The sequence below is a fragment of the Andrena cerasifolii genome, chromosome 7 (assembly GCF_050908995.1).
Source record: "Andrena cerasifolii isolate SP2316 chromosome 7, iyAndCera1_principal, whole genome shotgun sequence".
Classification (NCBI taxonomy): Eukaryota; Metazoa; Arthropoda; class Insecta; order Hymenoptera; family Andrenidae; genus Andrena; species Andrena cerasifolii.
The window spans coordinates 3,240,600-3,260,771 of record NC_135124.1 but is presented as its reverse complement, the minus strand read 5'-3'; the positions used below and the strand labels follow the sequence as shown (position 1 = coordinate 3,260,771).

Here is a 20,172-nt window from a genome sequence, read left to right as displayed (position 1 = left end):
AATTGTTTTGAACAAAAGAAACCGGTAGTAAAATCCCTAACCCATCCGGCCCGAGGGACTTTGGGTAGGCACCTGAGAAGAAACCGAGGGATGTAAGCGATTCCCTAGCAGGATGGGGCGGCAAATGTGCCTCATGACCTTCATTTCAGGGCCGTGTTAGGCTCGGGCCGCATGGGCTTTTACTACCGTTTTCTTTTGTTCAAAACAATTGAGGCCATTTTTCGTCTTGTCGTGATCTTTCCAATGGTGTATAGCAGCGCTGTCCAGCGAAGGGGTCCCTTTGCGTCTACATCCCCTCCAACCTTCCTTTCGAGCAGCGTGACTTATCGTCAAGGAAATCGCGCGACGCTGAAAAGGAGACCGCGACATTTCCGTAGGCAAGGAAGCTCAGACGACACGCGCGACACCGACGTTCCCTGTTACTTCGAATCGGCCGCGGCTGTGCGCCAATGCAAGTTGGACGGCGCTGGTGTATAGCTAGAGTTAGGAGCGATGGGACCGCAGTGATGGAGGGGGAAACTGATACCAGCGCCAAGCCAGCCAAGTGGCGCGAACGCGAAGCTACCCACGGCCACCTAGCGTCGCCGGGAAATAGATTGTCGACGCCGGTTGGCCGTGGTTAGCTTCGCGCTGAGGCCACTCGGCTGGCTTGGCGCTGGCGTCAGTTCGCGCACACATTACCACAGCTCCTGTAGGTGTTTCCCCCTCCATCACTGCGGCCCCATCGCTCCTAACTCTGTGTACAGCAGTCGCTGTGCGCTCGTAGATCAGTAATGCCCTCTGGGACTTAACATTGTCCTTTATTACTCGTTGTCAATCTACTATCCAAAGTATCATAAGTAACTAAATTAACATAAAGTTTCCACCTATTTCTTTTATTGAAATCAAACTGCGCATTATCTATAGAACAAGGGTTTTCAGTATATTGCAAGTCTATATCACTATATATCAAGAAATCAGTATATTTACATGTCTGAACTTAGAAATAATTCACTTCCGTTAATTAGTAAGTTAATTCGTAAGTAAACAGAAGAAATTGTCAATACTTCTTGACTCGTCATTTTATTGATGTTTAACGAGTGAATTATCGTCTGAAAAATCTCTAGACCTTCCTACGAAGTAACGAATCGACTTAGGTTTTTTATTATTTAACAATGGACGTGAAGGAAGAAACATTGGCGCGATCCAACCATGGACTTAAGCAGAGAGTCGATGAAAATAATCGATTCTACGAATAGAAGACTCGAGCTCGATGTTCGTTTGTCTTCCCACAGAATATCTTTTGAGAAATCGAGCTCGAGTCATTTACGAGGTACGATGGTTTACTGTTAAGACCGCGACTAGGACAGAGTCAATTAAATGTACAACTTTATCGTGGCAATCGACGATTGCGAGCGAAACTATTCGACGAGTCATGCAAAGCATTATTCGTCCCACGAATTAACAACAGCAATAGCAACAAGTGCGACAATCCAACATCGACGACTTGCCTTAGGACCCCAATTGTCCTGTCGCGCGAATCCATGTATGTATCGCGTAAAATTTTTTAAAAATGGGACACTAGATTTAAAAAAAAAGAGGAAAGAAAGCATTGATGATTGAATTGCATAAAAATTCGAAAGTCGCGCTTTCGACCGTTGAAATTGTTTTTCGTCGCGTATGTCTTTTTTGTTTGTTGGTTCTACGATTCTATTTATTTATTGTCCAGACTAGTAAGATTATTTAACAAGTTAATTTAAATAAAATTTGTTTCATAGGTGTAAGGGATGTGTGTACAAAAGGGCCATATGAAAGCGCACAAGGTTCTTCGAGTCCGCGATTTGTTTGATTGTTTCTTAACCAAGATATGTGATTTATTGTGTAAGTACGCAGTTTATGAAATTTAGAGCTCATCTGTGCATTTAATATGGATTCCTACGACAAGAGGACGTATCCTGTAGCGATTCTGAAAGTAGTTTTGTTACCTACGACGCGTATTATACCACCGCGGTCTTAAAAGCGCCTCTGGCATCACTTTTTGTAAACATTCGCCCGACTCACCATTGTAAAAGGAAAAAAGATGTATATATATATTTACATAAGAGGTAACTTGACTTACTATCTCGGTCTTTAGATGTTCAATAAATTACAAAAAGCTGCAAATACATTTTTACACACAATTGAAAACTATTTTCTGAATACAAAATATATATACCTATGCCTGTAAAAATTCTAACTCTGTGATGGAAACTTCAGTCTGGTATTGATGACAACGTTACAATTTTTTTTCATTAAACTTTCTAAAGTTTATAATGTGAAGAGGCCATTCGTAGTATTATACAAAGTACGTTACATGCTGGTCATTTTATGGAATGACATAGACCCACATAGCACAGACGTCTTGAAGACGTCAAGGTCTGGAAGATGTTTTAGGTCTGGACGGCTTTAGGACGTCTTTTGGGCGCCTTTAGACGTCTGTGTGCTATCTGGGAGAGGTGTAACCTAATTATGAGATCCAAATAGAATTGCTGCTAAATTTGAATGTTATCTGAATGTGTCTCTAAAGTAGCTATTGCTCCCAGCAACTTTATTTAAAAAACTGTGGCTATGATGTGCCCACAAAGCACATGGCGTCTTAAGGACGTCCATTTTTGGCTCAATGCTTGACGTCCTGATTTGTAACTTTGGACGTCTTTAAGACGTCTTTTGGACGCGTCTTTAAGACGTCTTTTGAACACGTCTTATGGACGTCCTTTGGTCAGGTCTTGTGGACCACTCTAAACCGTCTCTATCCTATCTGGCAAATGTCGACACACCAGAGGAAACCAGGGATTGTAGCTGCTGTTTAATCCGAACCATCGACAACGAATGGATAGATCAAACATGTTAAGCCTAATCGGATCTAAATACATACAAATGTTTATGAACATTTGCTCTCATAATCAATGGAAAACCAAAAACACAGAGGCATTGATTTAAATGTTTTTGAACGAATGTTTGCAAACAGGTTTTATACAGTTTTTATACCGTTGTCATACAGATTTTATACTGTTTTGAAACAGTTTTTATACAATGTTCATACTATTTTTATACAGTTTTTGTATATTTGTTTCAGTATTTTCAGTAAAACGCCTTTTAAACGTCTATTTCGAACCTAACCAAGACGTCTTTAAAGGCCTATTTCGGACCCAACCAAGGCGTGTTTAAACGTTTTAAAGATATATCGTTTTGTAACTATGGACGTCTTTAAGACGTTTTCTGGACGTTGCTGAACGTCTGACCTGGACGTCTTTAAGACGCGTGTGTGCTATGTGGGATATAGAGACTTGTGCAAAATCCTTCTTCACATTATAATTTTCGTCATACTTTATTTATTTTCCATTATATGATGTATCTTGAAAACTATCTAAAAAACAGTTATTTAAATTAATAAAAACTTCGGAAAATTTCTCATACTAGACAGCAGAATTTTCATTCACGATTTTCAAGTCATACCATCATGTGATCCGTTAAAGAATGAAATTATATAATTAAGTTTAAAATTGAGAGTTATTGGAACACTTTTTATATAGCGTAGATTACTTATAGATCTGTTACTCTCCATACAGAAAATAGTTTTCGATGGAATACTAACAAGAAGAGAAAAAGAAATAGTCAAAGGATCTCTTAAATTTTACAGGCGAATGTTTATAAATCCATGGCACAGATACACGAATATAGCCGGGGCTCGGGAAGTCCATGTAATGAAAAAGGCAAAAAAATGATGAAATCGTAATTTGTAGAAGATGTAACTCGTGCAGGGTTGCCAGGAATGTTCCTGACGCACAAAATTATCGGTGGAGGGGGAACACGCCACGCATGCACGTGATGACGCCGTGACGTCCAACCAATCGACGCCAAACTAGATGTTGGCTCCAAACCAATCGACGCCAAGGTTGGTTCCCCCTCCAGTGACAATCTGTGTGTCAGGAACATTCCTGGCATCCCTGGACACGCGGTTAGTTGAGAATGGAAAAACATCGTCGTTTTCGTTACCTACATACATTTTACTACGGACAATATTGACCATTTCAGTGTATTTATGAATAAATTATTGTTATCCGTAGAAACATGTCTCTATTGTCATTATGCTCCGCAGAACATTTGTCATGAATTCGTTTCGTCCCCCTTATTTAATTTTCTTTCACTACGTCTCATTATTCGCCAATGAATTTGTAACAAATAAAAGTTTTAAATGTTCTGAGAATTATTCATTTCAACGTAGAAAGTCAATTGTTTATTTATTTATTTATTTCACATGTACGGGTAAGACCCATTTCATAAAAGAATTGGTAATAAATTATACATGGTAGAGACGGATGCTCCACAGAAAAGAAAAAGAATTATAAGATTATGAAACCTGAAAAATGTGCATAACTATCAAGGCATAACAATATTTGTTACTGTTCTATAGACACTAGTTTTAAAAGTGGAAGGAGAGAGCCATGGAAAAAATCAATCTCCTTATAAGTGTTAGCCAGATTACAAATTCAGCTAATGGGGTCGGTAAGACCAAATCTAGAGGTATAAATGCGAGGTCTGAAGAGCAGAGTATGCCTGATAGCCCGTTCCGGAACATTAAAATTAACTAAACTAATGACACGCGGGCTGCACACCAAGCCATTAATAATCTTAAACAAAAAGGTCAGGTTGTTTAGTGACTGAATGCTGAATTTACGCATAATTGGCCCATAGTCGTGATCATAGCGTGGAAGGGTTTGCCCCACTTTGTGCGCCAAGAAACGCAAAAAAGCTTCGCTGAACCCTCTACAATTCCATCTTATATTTAGTCACGTGGAGAGACCAAATAGCGGACCTATACTCCAAGTGAGGCCAGAACTAGGACGTTATTATTATTATTTATTTGACATCAACGGGTCAAAACCCTTTATTACAAGCCCTGATAGCCAGATCTGGTAGCAGAATCTGACGTCAGAACTGCAGCAGTCTGTGTCCGCATTTGGCTGCGTTCTGATGTGCAGAGCCTGAGGTGCAGTGCCTGATGTCAGATGGACAGCAGATTTCGCCGTCTGCTAGGCACAGCAACAGCGCCATCTGAGGTCCAGAATTACCAAGCAATTCCCTACAGATGGCGTTGTTGCTGTGCCTAGCAGACGGCGAAATCTGCTGTCGATCTGCTGTCCATCTGACATCAGGCACTGGACCTCAGGCTCTGCACATCAGAACGCAGCTAAATGCGGACACAGACTGCTGCAGTTCTGACGTCAAATTCTGCTCCCTAGATTTGGCTATGAGGGTTATCTTACACATACTTTTATCCTAAATCTCCCAAACGTTGGTCGCTAAACTATCTAATCAAATACTGAAACCTCCTACAGATCACAGTTTTTTGTGAATATCTCGAAAACTAAAGCCGAGCGGCGGCAACATGTATAGAAAAAAGTTCTTCAGAATCGTACCCCCGATAACATATTCCAAGGTCACCAAAATCGATGAGGGAGGCCCAATTCTAAATAATTACCCATTATGGCTATCCCCTTTTGCGTTCAGCGAGGCTCTGACACTAGATGTAGCTGTCGTGCCGTATTCCTTCAAAAGTTCTCGATAGAAAGAGGGAACTCTGTGGCAACAGCCGTAACGCTTTCAGAAAAAAATCGTTTTCACAGAGTACTGGGAGATGTCACCTCGGTAGGAGTTCTTTCTACCCACCGCAGTAGTTTTATTAGCTTCCGTCTGTTTACTAGGGACGCTGTGACCGATACGGACCACAACAAAAATGAGGCGGCACCCTTAAACGCTCATACCTAACTAACAAACGAAGCCTCAACCGCAATATCGTTATTCTTGATTTTTGTATTATTCTGGTACCTAAAATCACCCCGTAAATTTTCTCCCACCTCTCTGTAGGTATAGGAATAAGTTACTTACAACAATGATCTTGACAACATATTTCAAGGTCATTGAAATCGGTGAGTCCCCTATTCTAGATAATTATCCTTTATTTTATCCATTTATTGGAGAATTTTTTGTTAATATATACTAAACATATACCTATAAGAAAAAATAGCACAGTAGTATATAAAAAGACTGCATGCTCATAGTCCATTTACAACTAATTTACAATCTTAAAAAGATGTAAACATTTTTGCAGGCAAAGCAAATCGATTATAATTCGGACGCAGCTTGGTTTGAAAACAGTTTTAGTAATTTTCGTAGTAGGTATAAGAATGTTATATTAAATAACCTCAATTATACAAAATATTTTTGATCTACACTTGGTTTTGAACACGAGCGCAATGAAAGTACTTAAAACTTCTTATAAGTACTATATCAGCATTTCATGTTCACGTGTTCGTAATTTCTGAACATTTTATAGGAATGAAACAAATTTTCTTTTGTTAGTTATGAGCTGGTTATTATACAATTTATTTAGACGCACACATCAGTGACGTTTTGCGCATGCCTTTCGCGTCCTCTAGTGGGATACCGGAGTTTCAAAGTAAATTTGTTAAAAAGTTTCTTGCATCGTATATTTTAGTGAATCCATAATCATAATAATAATTTATGAAAGTATAGGTAAGGCCGCCGGTTTCCCTAATTTTGTTACGCGTTAATGAATGCCGAATTAATTTAGTCCAATTAACCGAGAATTTGCACCCGGGATATGTCCATGTTGCATCCAATTAGTAAGAGAAGTGGTCGCGTTGCGTCGAACGTATTTTTCGCAGTTCCCGTCCGATAATTGAACGAAAAAGAACCAACTCACCTTTATCGTGGCTCATTGGTTTTGTTAGAAAACAGAGTTCTTTCGCGCAACCAACACAAACGAAATTAAAGGTAATTAAACAATTTAACTGTACATACATTTTATTATTTCCCAAGATAACGTCATGAGAAAGTTTCTCAATTTTTTAAGAAAAATCATAACAGTGGAATCGAATCATTTTTCATATCATTCAATTGCTAGATTTTGTCATTACTTTCAAAATGCATAATTTAGATTGACAAATTCTTACAAAATTTTTGTTTTCCATCGAGTATATAGGGTGGACCAATAAAAATTTCCCCGTTGTATATTTTCGGAATCATGGAAATAAGAATAAAATTTCAAATAAAAGTATAGTATGAAAGGGGGCATCGTATGGCCATAACGGTTTTATTCGCAGATGGAGGTGCTTATGCGGTATAAAAGTTAACCCTACATTTTTTACAACATGCTATATTTATTTGTTACTAGCAGCTCTTAAGACGAATATGAATCTATAGCAGAAGATTAGTCAAGGTCATGAAAAGTCGATTACATGAACTTACTTTTAGATGCGATATCCGAAATATCAAACATCGACATCGATGCAATGTTGTAGCCGAGCAACTGCTGATTCAATTGTCTTGTAATGACGTCAGAATTTATTGAGACACATGCTGCGATAATTCGCTGTCTCATATCTCGAGGTGTCCATAGTTGGTGGAACCATGTACATAGAGTGCATTTGATTCCACACCTTCACATACCTTCAACCTTAAGTTGCGCCACGAGGAGGGGCCGGCTCTATGAGTGGGTTGGTGTCCGAGAATCAAATACCCTCAGTGTACACTGCATTCTTCAACGTTCCCCATAAGAAGAAATCAAGGGGGAGTTGCAGACCCTCCGCATCTAATTCTGCGGCTTGGGAATCTTTTATATCTGTTTCGGGTAATCAGTGAATAATGTGCTGAACATCCGTCGTGCTGGTAGCACATTATTTGGCGCCAGCGATATATCGCAGCATGTGCCTCAATAAATTCTGACGTCAATACAAGAGTAGATGAATGAGCAGTTGCTCGGTTACAGCACTGCAACGATGTCGATGTTCGACATCTCGAACATCACATGTAAACGAAGTAAGCTCGTGTACTCGACTTATCATGACTTCCACTGACCTGACGCGGATTTGCGGATTTGGCGCCTAAAAATGATAAAATTTTTAGGATTTTTTTCTAAATAATTGTACGAGATATCTCAAACAATCAAACTTATGTTAAAAATAAACAAGTCTTATGTTATAGAGACGACTCCGCGCAGTATGGACGTGCATTTTTAGAAACGTGATCTTGATCAAGATTTTTTTTATAATTTTCACGCTTCAAAAATTACTTTTCAGAGAGAAAATGAATTTTCTCACTAAGGCTAATCCTTCCTGATTAAAATGAAAGAATAACCACTGTCGTGCAATGTATAGTTCCGGCAGTGGCGCACTCAGGATTTTATTTTGAGGGAGGGGGTGGCGAGACAGACGACGCGCGACGCGTTGATACTTTGTCTCGCTCCGTCTTTCAGGCGCTTTATACAACTCCGTTCCTTTTTCCTTTTTTTTCTTTTTGTTGGGGGGGGGGGCAGGGGCCCCGGCCTTTCACTTTCGCGAAAATGGGCAAAAATTCCAAATAAATTCTAAATAACTTCGAAACCAGTAAAATGACGACTTACTCCCCACCCCCACCCCCTCCCCATTTCACGCGCACTACATCATACTTTACTTTCATCAAAATTCCAGACATCGATTGCAGAAATGATCGATTTGGCGTGGAATCACCCGCATTGCATCAAAATTCCAGACATCGATCGCAAAAAATGATCGATTTGGCGTGGACTGACTCGAATTGCAACAAAATATTATTAACAAATAATCTGTTCAACAACACCAAATTTAACATTAAGTCTAAACATATTAGATGCCTACAATATTGAACAAAAATAATAATAAGATTGTATTAGCGTGGTGAAAGTCAAAACGAAGAACTGGAATCAATGACAACAAATCGCGGCACGATTGAATTCTAATTGACATCCTTGAACCGGCAGTGAAACTCCGATTCGAAGGACGCAATAAAACGGAGGCGATATAGGCTGCTATAAACGGTAGGCAACTCGCAGCCATTGCTACCAAAACGATTGATATTGGCTGCCAATCAGACCCAACAGGCAGTCGTAGTCGATCGCATAGTACCTAACTTTCAGCTAGTTCAGTTCTAGCGGAGCACATCGAACTCACTCTCTCTCTTGTGTGCGTCAATCGATCGAATCGTCGAATGACGTCGATCTTGGTTTTTTTCCAGGGAAATCTTTCACTGAGAAAGAAGAAGATTATCTCATCAGTCAGTGATAAACAGACTAGATAGTTGTGACTGGTAGCGGCTGTCGATCATCGTTGTATTGATAAAGGAACTGCACATCAGATGTTGGATAATGAGACTTCGATTGACGGGAAATCGATATCAACGTTTTGTTGCGTGCATTTATCTGGAAGACGGCGATGCGTTTGATCCCACCGCTTGTCCGCGACTATTATTCAATTTCACGGGTCAACGCAGGCCAGACGACATCTTGTGAGGAAGAGGCAAACAGATAATTCAATAACTGTAGTGAACTCATTCAGTGTTGACAGTTCATTGTGTCAGTGGTGTGTGTATATACGGTGTTGAAGTGCATTTCCACAGGCACATGGTGCTTTCTACCCAGTTTTTCCCAGCGCACCAGAAGGTGAATGGCGTCCATTTTAGAACTTTACTGTTTCTATTTGAATATTTACTTCCTCATAGTTTGTTGGCACACTGTGAAACATACCAGTAAAAATTGGTGTCCGCTTCCCAATTGAAACGCGTACAGACTTGAAATACAAAACAAAACGTAATTAATAAAGGAGCTGAATCAGATCATGAAATAAAGTTTTAAACAAATAATTATTACCTTCTGCGATGTAAAACTGCAAGGTGAGTCAACAGGCGTTATTATTCCAAAAACCCGCATTTCATTCTTAGAAACGAAAAAATATTCATGGGAGAAATTACCTGTCGTTTGGGGTTTGAGGAAGAGAGGGGCGATACTACTACTTAGTAGATGATTTTATTGAAGGTCATATTTTTCGCGGTGCGTAAGTTCTAGATATTTCTTCGAAAAGTATAGTCTTGTAAAAAATTATTTGTCACTCATGATGTGTCCCTTCAAATAACATAATTCTTTTGTCAGATATTTTCTCGTATCATTAAAAGAAATGGATATTTTGGAGGTAATAACAGTAGTTGACTCACCCTATGTAAGAAACCAATAGTAGTACCTCTAACTGAATGGACAATCAACTTTTAAATGTATTCCTACGACATATGTTACTAACTCACAATTCTCTCATTCCTTTGCCACAATTTTCATGTTTAAATATATCGTTTAATTAACACAAGATCTGCAGAGACACCAATGGTAAAATAATTGAAAATATAGTGTTAACGATTTAAGAGTGCTCAACATCTAATTCCACTCTTCCTCCGAGTAGCGACATTTTCTCTCGTTATAATTTAAATTTACCGCCTTAAATGTCGTTAGTTTTCTTCGCGTGGGAAGAAACTGAAAGGCTCGGCGGACATATGAAAAATATTTTTCCGAAGCGTTTTCGCGATTCTGTGAGAAAAATAATCATATTTAAAAAAACGGGTGTTTCAGGTGGAATTTGATTTTTCGTAAGTGGCACATGCGCGCTGAATGGAGTCAAAGGTGGCGAGACGAAGTTCGGGTGGCACTGGATGTCGTGGTGTTGCGTTTTCAGCGTCTGGAACGCAGCTGCAGAGAGGAACTGGTCTTCTTTGCTTCACTTGCAGCGTTTGCTTCATTCTCAGTCTGGCCTGTACATGTCTAGCTACGTTGTTGGTTCTTATTGATCAAAAAGTCGAAGCCGCCAGCAGCTATCAATACTGTAAGTCACTTCTTCATGAGTGTTAGCTTGCGTGATAGCAGCGCCCCTCGTGACCACAAACAGCAACTGGAGGGAAATTTGAACTTTTGTCGATTATATGGATTTTTCTTGTTCACAATTTATTTCTCAATTGACCGCGAGTTTCAGTGTATTGTATCACATAGATCTTAAATTAATTTCATATATTTTATACTTTTTTACACTCCATTACTTACGGTACGTTGTTGGTCGTTATTATAGGTTACTGGAGTTTTTCTCATAATTTCTTATGAGAATCATAAAATTGTGGGCACACATATACTCATTACCTAAATATCGCTCTAAGTGAGAACTTAACGCGACGGAAATCAGATTTTTTGGAAAATTCGGGAAATTTTATATTTTGAGAATTACGTTGCACAGAGAACCAAGGAACGTTATGTGGCATTTTTTGTATCTTGTAGAACAGTATAAGCGACGCGAAATTTAAGTTAATATATGTAGGCTCCATTAACTCTCTAAAAGACTTAACATACAGTCTTTCATTTTGTTTAATTAGATATAAAAATTATTTCTCGTGCTATTATTTAGAGCATTGCGTTTTAACACTTCGGTTGATTATTGCGGGATGTAAATTGGCGATAATACTCAATTTGAAATTTTCGTGTGATTGATGTCTCATAAGGTATCGTTTTGCATAAAATTCAGTTCCAAAATCGTGGGACCAAAAAGAGGCTATTTTTTGGGTCACTCTTTCATTTTAGCCTTTAGCATTTTCTAAAGTAGTATGTTCAAAGTTACTTATCTAATTAAGCTAAGGAGTTTTAAGCCAATTAGGGTAAAGGTACCAGTAGTTGCCCATGTATCAATTGTTAACAACTTTTCAGAAAAACGTGAAAAATAAGGTTTTTAGAAGTGCAACTATCTATTTTCAACAGCGCGCTGCGGCTCCTAATACCCACAGTTCGCCACTTCTAAAAACCTTATTTTTCACGTTTTTCTGAAAAATTGTCAACTACTAATACATGGTCAACTGCTGGTACCTTATCATACATAGTAAGACACCCACCGCAGATCTATACTCTATAACCAGTAGCCCTGGCAGAATTTCAAGTTCTGTTACTTTCTCTGCCCAGTTTCTTTTTCTTTACTACTGTATACATAGTTTGTTAAAGTGTTATTAACCAGAAATTACGTAATAGGGTAAAATAGAACGTGTCTTATTTCCGATGTATTTTCAACGAAATCTATAATCAAGTTTTTCTCAAAACCTCATTTTTAAAACGATGAGCTCGGTATCTCGAGAAATATTTAAGCAATTTACTTCAGATTTTCAATAAATATTCTGTAAAATCTTCCATAGTTAACTACGTTCAAAATTATTAACACGAGTGCTATAATTTTTTTTAGTTCGGAAAAACAAATAAAGTTTTAGGCATCTATCGGTAACCTTTCACAAAATGCTTAATAGATTAGTGACCGCGTAGGTCCCGGTTTGCGCCATAGACATGTATAGACGGAGCAGAAGCTGGGACTATTGGCGAGGGGAACGGTAGGCTTGGAGGGGAAAAGGCAGAAGTCAGATACAGGCATGTCTGGTTAGCTTCGGAAGCATTTAGCATGCATATCCACTGCGTTACCCGATTTGCCTGTATCACTCCCCTTACCGCGAATCTTACACCCCCCCCCCCAGCTTACGCTCCGTCTATATATGTCTACGGTCAGGGTCGGAGCGAGGATGGTTGGCGCCGTTATGCAAGAAAATTTTTGGCGCCCCTAAATTTTTGCACCTTTCTTCTATTTATTATGTTTTGCCTTTACGAGGTACAATAAAAATAGAATTACATTTACATTTTGTTTACATGGGAGTTGGATTCCTTTATTATTAAGTCTGCTATATAGTTTTTAGCGCCCCCTTCGGCTGGCGCCCTTATGTGGCGCATTACTTGCATAATGGGTTCCGCCGGCCCTGTCTATGGTTTGCGCTCAGTGGTACTTGGAGACACAGTGGGTAGCTGTCTGCTCGTAAGTGACGCTACTGACTGACAAGACACGTGATTTTCCATAAACCATTCTTTTTTAGCGAGTTTTAATTGAATACAAAAGAGAGCTGCCCAACTTACCCAGTATCAGGTCTGGGCATTGGACAGGGGTGTTATTTCACTCACTTGTGTCCCATTAACTGGTTTTATTGTCACTTATTGTGTATTTCTGTCTTACACTGGCTATATTGGTTCACTTATTCCAGAGATACGACTAAACTAGTAGATATTATTAAACTTCCACTGGTGGTGGGCCTGTTATTATAAGGTCTCTATCCACCCCTTCTCTAGGATTGTCAAACGACAAATTGAAAAGTGGGAGACCTCATCCCCCAACAATTTGCCATGAGACTTCTGGAGAATTCTTCCCTTGTGCTACTTGAGAGTTTTGTTTACTATTTGATAGTTTGCAGAATTTCAATCTTTTGCGCACCTTTTTCGGTGTCTTCTTCTCCTCGACTAATATGCATTTCGTTGTATTACGCAACTCTCAGTAGCATCAATGGTTGGGCTATTATATTAGCTCAATTTTTAGTATATTTCGCTATTGCACATCTTATGTACCAGCAGTGGCGAATTTAACAGGACAGCCGATGAGCACTTGCCACCTGGGCCCCTTCTCGGAAGGCCCACCAGGGCCCCATCCTTAAAAAAAATTATGATTTTATCCAAACCATATTTTTTTCTATACTTTTCTGTACATTTATCCCCTTTTAGTAAACTACAAGACAAAAAAGTTTCAAGACAATTGGATAGTTGGAAGTGCCTTAAATTTGAGTTGTTAAATTTGAACCATACATACAAACATACAAACAAACAGAGCATCGAAGCTGAATAAAATCGTTTAACAAATACTTTTTGCAGAATTTGACACTGTTTTGTCATCTGAGTACTACTCGACTTAGGGAGAAGTCGATCAAATAACTTAAACGTTTAACTTCTGTAACCACTTCTTGTGAAAATTGTTAGCATTAACGACTGATATTCTAAAAATCCTTTATACTCATCACTTACTACACTTTCAGTCCAAGTAGTATACATATATATATACTCATGCCATTCGAAAAGCGTTCGCGTGCAGTGTTGCCAGGTTTTTAACAAGAGTCTCGCAAACTGAGTTGTCTAAAGTCGCCCAAAGTTGCAACAGTGCTGACAATCCCAGTGAGAAAATGTTGAAGGTGTTTTTAATGTGGGAACTTTAAAACTAAGTACTTTTGTCAGTATAATACATTTAATACGTACACATATCTAATGCAGATAATGTATTTAATAATTTTTAAAACGAAAGAGATAGTAAATCATTAAAAGAAGAAAGAATTTTATGCTTTTGTAAGAATTACTTATTCTGTACTTCCATTATCCGAGAATATACTAAGGCCGGTATTCATAGTCGCTACTTATTCTTAAGCAAATTCCGACTAAAGTCCGTTGGGCTGTATAAGATATGTCTTAAAATGCCTCTCTTGGTGTGGGGTATACATTTTTGTAAACATACTAAAGAAAAAATAAACCTTAACCTTCTTAAGCAAATGCTTAAGCATTCGACATCCTTTACTAGCTACTAGGTTAGTAGAGGATGCCGCATGCTTAAGCATTTGCTTAAGAATAAGTACTTAGCGACTATGAATACCGGCCTAAGAATCAGAGTCAATGATATACCTACTTAAAAATATGTATACTTTATAGGTAAATTGGATATTTAATTCACTGAAATACTAAAGTAATTTTTAACCCTTTAGCTACTGGTATATATTCACAAATGTGTCTGTCTAAACGCAAAACAAAAAAAAGAAAAGTTGTCACAATCTCGATAAAATAAATAAAAGTCTAGCGACCCCCGTTCCCGGCATAATTCATCAAATCGCTTATTGACGACGGCCGTATCTCACGAAAGTTTCGTACTGTCGTCCATTGACGACAGCCGTAGTTATAGGGTTAAACGTATTATACTGAAAAAAATATTTGGCGGGAAGAACATAAATACACCATTCGCAAATTCGACTATTAACCTAAAATATTATAACATACAATTTATCAACATAATGAACATTCTTCACCAAGCCCACATAAGCGTGTATCGCGTGTATTAAAATATTAAATTGCACTGAGTTTGTTCTAAATAGTACCAGAATTTGTTCAAAATGGCCGTCGCAATTTTGTTACAAAAGTCGCTCAAAATGTGATAAATCGCCCAATCTGGCAACACTGTTTGCCTAGAGCAGCGATTTTCAACCTTTTTTCATTACTAAAATTTCTCACAAGTGACCAGGAAAGTTATCGCACTCGCAGGAAGTTTTTTCGCCGTTGGTAGACGATGATTATTTCTCATCATTTCTACCGCACAACATTAACTTGCATTAAAAAAACTTGGACACACCTATGGACCTCTCGTGGCACACTAGTGTGCCGCGGCGCCCTTGGGACACCGATTGAAAACCGCTGGAGCAGAGACTATAGTCCGTTCAAGGGTTCAACGAGTCGATTCACCAGCTGTAAACAAAGGCACGTGGCGGCGTTCAGGCAGAACATGGACGTATTCCTCAGATACTGTGTTGCAAATATGAATAACCGTGTGAACTTTACCTCTGGGCAGGGCCGTTCCTGGGTTTTGGCCGCTCAGGTGCAAAAACAATATTACCGCCCTTATTAATTCAATATTCTTTAATTAAGAATTTAATATGCAGTGCTTACTTTTACATCTATACGTACATAATTTTAAACAGTTATCATGCAAAAGAGTTTCGATTATTATTCTTATTAATCAAAATTTGACATATAATAAATGGCCCGCGGCCGCCCCTAGGTTTGGCCGCCCAGGTGTGGGGGCACCTTCTGCACCCCCGCCAGGAACGGCTCTGCCTCTGGGAAACCTTTTTTTATCACCGAAAATTTATATGGATCGAAAGCACGTATAAAATAATATCCAAAAATAACAATTTTGAGTTTAGGAATCTATTCGTGGAAAAGTTATGAGCCGAAAAAGTTGCAAAATTTTGACATATTTCCTATGTCTTTCGACAAAATTTTGACATATTTTCTAGTTTCTTTGATTTTCGAAACGGTTACATTGAGAAATTTCGACAGCATAAAATACTTAGGCTAAAAAAGAAATAAAGTAATTACATATATTTAAAATGGTAACGGGGAACTTGTGTTCTTTACCACAGTCTGAAGAAAGTGCTCTAGTATGGTTGCGCGAGCAAGGGCTGCTGAGAATTAGTAAGAATTGCGGTGTTCATCGCAAACCGATGAAGTTATTTGAAACAGGTCAGCAGGTTGCTGGACGTTTTATTTGTGTAAGAGGGAAAACCAAATGTTGTCAGTTTGCTGGAACTGTAGATTCTTTCTTTGAAGATGTTCAATTACCTTATGACTAAGCGATAAAGTATATTGTGCATTGATTATGTTGATAATTAATGTATTTGTGTATATTATTTATATACCTTTATTTTTTTGAGGATGATGTATTGCTTTACAAGAGATATGTCTTATGAAGATACAATGCATGAAGTGTGCAATATGTGTGGTGAAAGTATAGAAGAATGCAGCATGTTATCATCTGCTACTATTAATGCATGGTTTCGTTACTGCAGAGAGCTGATCATAGATCATTTTCAGGATATACAAGTAGGGAAACCTACATTAGGAGGAAAAACTGAATGTGGTTTGGCTATTGTTGTTGAAGTAATTTAATATTTGTATTTCAACTTTTGCTTACCTTCATTATTTATTTTTATATAATTTAATATTTGTGTTTCAACTTTTGCTTACCTTCATTATTTATTTTTACATAATTTAATATTTGTATTTCAACTTTTGCTTACCTTCATTATTTATTTTTACATACTTTAATATTTTTGTGTTCCCTTTTCCTTCTATTCTTTTTCTCTTCTTTTTCGTTACTCCTTTTTTCCCTCTCCTGTTAGATTGATGAAACCAAGTTTGGTCAGAGGAAGTACAGTCGGGGGAGGATTGATTGATGGGCATTGGGTATTAGGTTTAATTGATACCCATACATGTGATAGTCGAATGATGGTTGTACCAAACCGAGAAGCACCAATGCTTATTTCTATTAAGGAACATGTTCATATAGGTTCAGAAATACATACGGATAGTTTTAGGAGTTATAGTAGTTTAGCAGAAGAAGGATACATACAAAAAACTGTTAACCATAGTATCTAGTTTAAGGCACCTGATGGGACGCATACTCAAAATATTGAATCAATTTGGCGTCCAGCAAAAGATTGGTTCAAAGGCAGAGCACGTTACCATGATGAAGAGTTTGGAGAGCAATTGTGTGACTATTTGTGGCGTCGATTTTGTTCCTACAATAATTTAAACAGGTAAATGTTTAGATTAGGGGAGGATTCTCCAATTTCAATGACCTTCATATATGTTGTCAAGGTCATCATTCTGAACAACATTTCAATCTGCCTATACAGACTACTGTTTCACAGCCAACAGTATTAGTATTATTTGTAAATTAATGTCTCTAATTGTTGATTATATGATAAATATTTATAAAATACGTGAATAAATATTTTAACCCCAAAAATGGTAAAACTGTCGGAAAGCTACCTCCTCACCGATTTCAATAACCTTGACATATGTTATCAACATTTCCCTCTAAACTTTTTGGCGGTTCGCCTTAGTTTCAGAGATATTAATATAAAACTTTCGGCATAATATATTGAAATCAGTTTTTCATAACCGACGGTATTAGTATTGGTTTGGGCTAGATCAGGGCAGGAGGCGCCCGCTTGCGGGCGCGTAAAGCATGGTAGCGAACCGATGTGAGTATTTGTTAAATTCGGTAATTCTAGTGTTAACTGTGGGTGACGGGAAAGTGAATTGACTCCTTGCTTTACGCGCCCCCCGCACTTACCTAGTCTTAACCAATACTAATACTGTCGGCAGTTTTAGTGTTAAGTAACGTTTTTTGTGAATATCTCGTAAACCAAAGCTGAGCGCCGAAAAGTTTAGAGGGAAATGTTGTTTAGAATGATGACCTTGACAACATATATGAAAATCATTGAAATCGGAGAATCCTCCCCTAATCTAAACATTTACCCTTAAACAAAATGGGATTTTTGATTGATGCAATAAAAATTATTTAGAAGTTTTCCATCCTCACCGATTTCAATGATTTTTGGATATGTTGTCGGGGACACGATTCTGAACAACTTTTTCCTACACATGTTACCGCCGCTCGAACTTCGTTTCCGAGATATTCGTGAAAAACTTCTTTTGACTTATTCAGACGCATCGCATTCCACTTCCCAACTTGTCCTGGGTATTAGTATTGGTTGGGGCTAGATCAGTGCGGGGGGGGGGGGCGCGCCCGCTCGCGGGCACGTATATAAAGCATGATAGCGAACCGATATGAGTCGGAGTGTTGACGGGCATCCGTAAGTTTCTGGTTCAAATCTCTAAACTCACATCAGTTCGCTATCACGCTTTACGCCCCCTCCCCACCCGCAATAATCTAGCCCCAACCAATACTAATACCCGGGACAAGTTGGAAAGTGGAATGCGTTGCGTCGGAATAAATCAACAGAAGTTTTTCGCAAATATCTCGAAAACGAAGGTCGTGCGGCGGTAACATGTATAGGAAAAAGTTGTTCAGAATCTTGATCTCGATAACATATCCAAAAATCATTGAAATCAGTGAGGATGGAAAACTTCTTAATAATTACCAAAAAGCTATATGTTCTTAAAACTAATAAAAGTGTTTTGTAAAAAATACTTTTTTTACATTTCGAACAAAATTGTCTTTTTATGTTATATATTTAAATACTATCCTTCCCTCTGTACAGTATTTCCGTTGACTTATTCCGAAACAACACATTTCACTTTCTAATTTGTCCAGGGTATTAGTATTGGTTGGGGCTAGATTAGCGCGGGGGGCGCGCGCCCGCTTGCGGGCGCATAAAGCATGGTAGCGAACCGATGTGAGTTTGGGCATAACCTAAAATAATTTTTTCTTCGGGAAAAGTAGGAAGAGGGTGCGTTTTTAGTATCTGAGGGTCTGTGATTATACTCACCAATGCCGCCGTGCCAGGCCCGTGGCCTTTTTTGTTCAGTATTGGTTAAAAAAAAGTATCCATTCAAATTGAAGCATAATAGTTGGTCACATTAGGGGTTAGAATATACGTCAAAATTTCACAGTCCCTTTTATTTAATAACTTTTTACTGAATAGATTCCTAAACTCAAAATTGTTATTTTTGCATGTTATTTGATACGTGCTTTCGATCCATATAAATTTTCGGTGAAAAAAAGTTTTCTCAGAGGAAAAGTTTACCCGAATAACGTAGGGCGAATTCCACTTACACCCAAATCGCCCATCACGGTAGGAATTTTCCGTTTTTGTAATAAAATGAATATCATAAATGATATGTTCGTGTTTTCGAGTGGTAATTTATATTTAAAAACCCGTATTTTCCGATAATACCTTCTTCACAGATTTCTCTTCCATATTTCACGAAATTTTCATAAATTTTGAAACGAGAACCACGGGCGTTGCGTGCGATTTGTGCGTAATTGGAATTTGCCCGTAATAAACAAAGCAAGTTCTATACAATTAATATTTTTTAATTCAAAATTTGATTCTGTACTTGATTCCAAACTGCTATCGTTATTATTTACATTTATGATTAAAGGTTCATTAATGTGATGCAATTGCCAAAAGTTGGTTTCAGCCTTTGTAATGACATGTCACGCACAATGTTTCCAGTTTTCTGCAGTAATTCTAGCCAGTGATTCGTAAAATAAATTTTTTATATCAGCAAATTTGAATACATATCATCTCAGATAGGATTTAATAACTGTTATATTTTTCAATTTTGCCATCTCGCCTACTGCGTAGGTACACTGATGCGTTGCTTTGTATTGCTGCACAATATGCTGTAGTTGGATCTTCACCTTATCATTTCAGAACGAAGCAGCCAGTGGCGGATTTAAGAAAAAAGGCCCAGGTAGCAAACGTTCTATGGGGCCCATTTTTGAGGGAAAATGAAGAGGTTGTTTACTAAAAACGAGCTAAATGTAGTAGAACAGAAAAAAATATAGTGTTTCATTAAAGTCATAATTTTTTTTGAAGATGTAGGCCCTAGGGGGCCCTCTGGGCAGGGGCCCAATAGTGATCCTCTAGGGTATGATCGGAACAATGTGTATCATCGCTGATTAAACTGATAAAGCTGATTGACACTGTGAAAAAGAAAGAGACAGAAATACTGATAGAAAGAGACAGAAATATTGATAGAAAGAGACAGAAATACTGATAAAAAGAGACGGAAATACTGATAGAAAGAGACGGAAATACTGATAGTAAGAGACAGAAATACTGACAGGAAGAGAGAGAGAAATACTGATAGATAGAGATAGATATGTTTATTTCCGGTTTTGCTCCAAGATGGCTGCGGTTATACTAATCACTCCTTAGAGGATCACT

The 20,172-nt window shown here is 38.2% G+C and overlaps 1 protein-coding gene and 3 long non-coding RNA genes across 9 annotated transcripts in view; 1 reads left to right on the top strand and 3 right to left on the bottom strand.

Annotated features, from left to right (window-relative positions):
- The window catches only part of LOC143371707 (uncharacterized), a 78,348-nt gene that overhangs the window by 5,198 nt on the left and 52,978 nt on the right, over positions 1 to 20,172 (bottom strand). The gene's annotated exons all lie outside the window — the stretch shown is intronic.
- On the bottom strand, positions 73 to 1,051 carry LOC143371699 (uncharacterized). Its single transcript, XR_013086099.1, has 2 exons — positions 745 to 1,051; positions 73 to 259 (listed from the first exon to the last, which is right to left on the bottom strand). It is a non-coding gene; the product is annotated as an uncharacterized LOC143371699 (long non-coding RNA).
- LOC143371624 (aminopeptidase A) overlaps positions 6,798 to 20,172 on the top strand; it is a 28,280-nt gene continuing 14,905 nt past the window's right edge. Inside the window, exons 1-2 of one of the 5 annotated variants that reach the window (XM_076817010.1) lie at positions 6,798 to 6,816; positions 10,451 to 10,700. In XM_076817010.1, coding sequence (XP_076673125.1) covers positions 10,490 to 10,700 — 211 coding nt within the window. In that variant the 5' untranslated portion in view covers positions 6,798 to 6,816; positions 10,451 to 10,489. Of the gene's footprint in view, positions 6,817 to 9,199; positions 9,497 to 9,577; positions 9,727 to 10,450; positions 10,701 to 15,020; positions 15,178 to 15,233; positions 15,271 to 20,172 lie in introns of those variants that run through there. The other 4 variants (XM_076817008.1, XM_076817009.1, XM_076817012.1 and 1 more) reach the window with 4 other exon arrangements.
- On the bottom strand, positions 13,046 to 19,515 carry LOC143371704 (uncharacterized). 2 transcript variants are annotated; one of them, XR_013086106.1, is made up of 5 exons: positions 18,766 to 19,515; positions 16,546 to 17,046; positions 15,884 to 16,439; positions 15,099 to 15,211; positions 13,046 to 13,366 (listed from the first exon to the last, which is right to left on the bottom strand). It is a non-coding gene; the product is annotated as an uncharacterized LOC143371704 (long non-coding RNA). The 2 variants fall into 2 exon arrangements; XR_013086105.1 differs by having other exon boundaries at positions 15,884 to 17,046.